Here is a 1,142-nt window from a genome sequence, read left to right as displayed (position 1 = left end):
CTCCCGCCTCACTCACCCCTGCCTGTCTCCTGGGAGAACACAAGGTACGACCAGATCCACCTGGTCCCGGCAGATCCCCCGGAAGCCTGCGGAGTGCTGAACAATGGCGTCTTCATTCAGGACCAGATCGCCTTGGTGGAGAGGGGGTATGTCTGGCGTCACGGGAGCTGTTTTGGGGGGGACCCTCGGGCAGGAGGGGGGCTGCCGCATTGCAGAGGGTGACAGTGCTAAGGCCACCTTTTCCCGTCACCTCCAGCTCCTTCCTGTGACTCCCCATGTGGGTGTATGTGGAAAACAGCATTTCATGCAGTGTCTCTTAGAAAACTGCCTGCGCTAAGTTGGAAAAAGCCCTATTTTACTCTGTTTTTCCTTTGGAGAAGATGGCAGAGTGTGGGCAGCCTCTGCCTAAAATACAGACTCGGGGATTGGGGGAGGTGCGGAGCCAGGGAGACAGTCCCTGGTTTGGGTGTTTCTGGGCAAGCTCCAGCACTTGTGGGTTTCCTACCCTCTGAGGATCTGCCTGTGGCCACCAAAAGTTTGTCACTCTCTGCCCCAGGGGTTGCTCCTTCCTGTCAAAGACGCGTGTGATCCAGGAGCATGGCGGACGAGCGGTGATTATCGCAGACAACGCCTATGATAACGACAGCTTCTACATCGAGATGATCCAGGACAGCACCCGGCGGATAGCCGACATCCCTGCGCTCTTCCTGCTGGGCAGGGACGGGTAAGCACCTGGGCCAAGAGGTGTCCGAGCTTCCCAGTGCAGAACATCTTTTGCCGCTATACTGGGCACTGGTGAGGCCGCACCTTGAATCCTGGGGTCAGTTTTGGGCCCCTCACTCCAAGAAAGACCCTGAGGGGCTGGAGCATGTGCGGAGAAGGGAACGGAGCTGGGGAAGGGTCTGGAGCACAATTCCTGTGGGGCGCCGCTGAGGGAGTTGGGGGTGTTCAGCCTGAAGAAGAGGAGGCTCAGGGAGACCTTATCGCTCCCTACAACTCCCTGACAGGAGGATACAGAGAGGGGGGGGTTGGTCTCTTCTCCCAAGGGACAAGTGATGGGATAAGAGGAAACGGGCTCAAGTTGTCCAGGGCAGGTTTAGGTTGGATATTAGGGAAATTCCTTCCTGGAAAGGGCTGTCAGG

The 1,142-nt window shown here is 57.6% G+C and overlaps 1 protein-coding gene across 1 annotated transcript in view; it reads left to right on the top strand.

The window, feature by feature from the left end:
• Positions 1 to 1,142, top strand: part of PRADC1 (protease-associated domain containing 1) — a gene marked incomplete at its 5' end in the record, with an annotated part of 2,549 nt that overhangs the window by 759 nt on the left and 648 nt on the right. Inside the window, 2 exons of the mRNA XM_010159469.1 lie at positions 37 to 146; positions 557 to 724. Of these exons, the coding sequence (XP_010157771.1) occupies positions 37 to 146; positions 557 to 724 (278 nt within the window). The remainder of the gene's footprint in view (positions 1 to 36; positions 147 to 556; positions 725 to 1,142) is intronic.

The sequence above is a fragment of the Eurypyga helias genome, unplaced genomic scaffold (genome assembly GCF_000690775.1).
Source record: "Eurypyga helias isolate BGI_N326 unplaced genomic scaffold, ASM69077v1 scaffold39409, whole genome shotgun sequence".
In the NCBI taxonomy this organism is placed as follows: domain Eukaryota; kingdom Metazoa; phylum Chordata; class Aves; order Eurypygiformes; family Eurypygidae; genus Eurypyga; species Eurypyga helias.
Note: the sequence above shows the minus strand (reverse complement) of the source record. Positions and strands in the feature narration are given on the sequence as shown.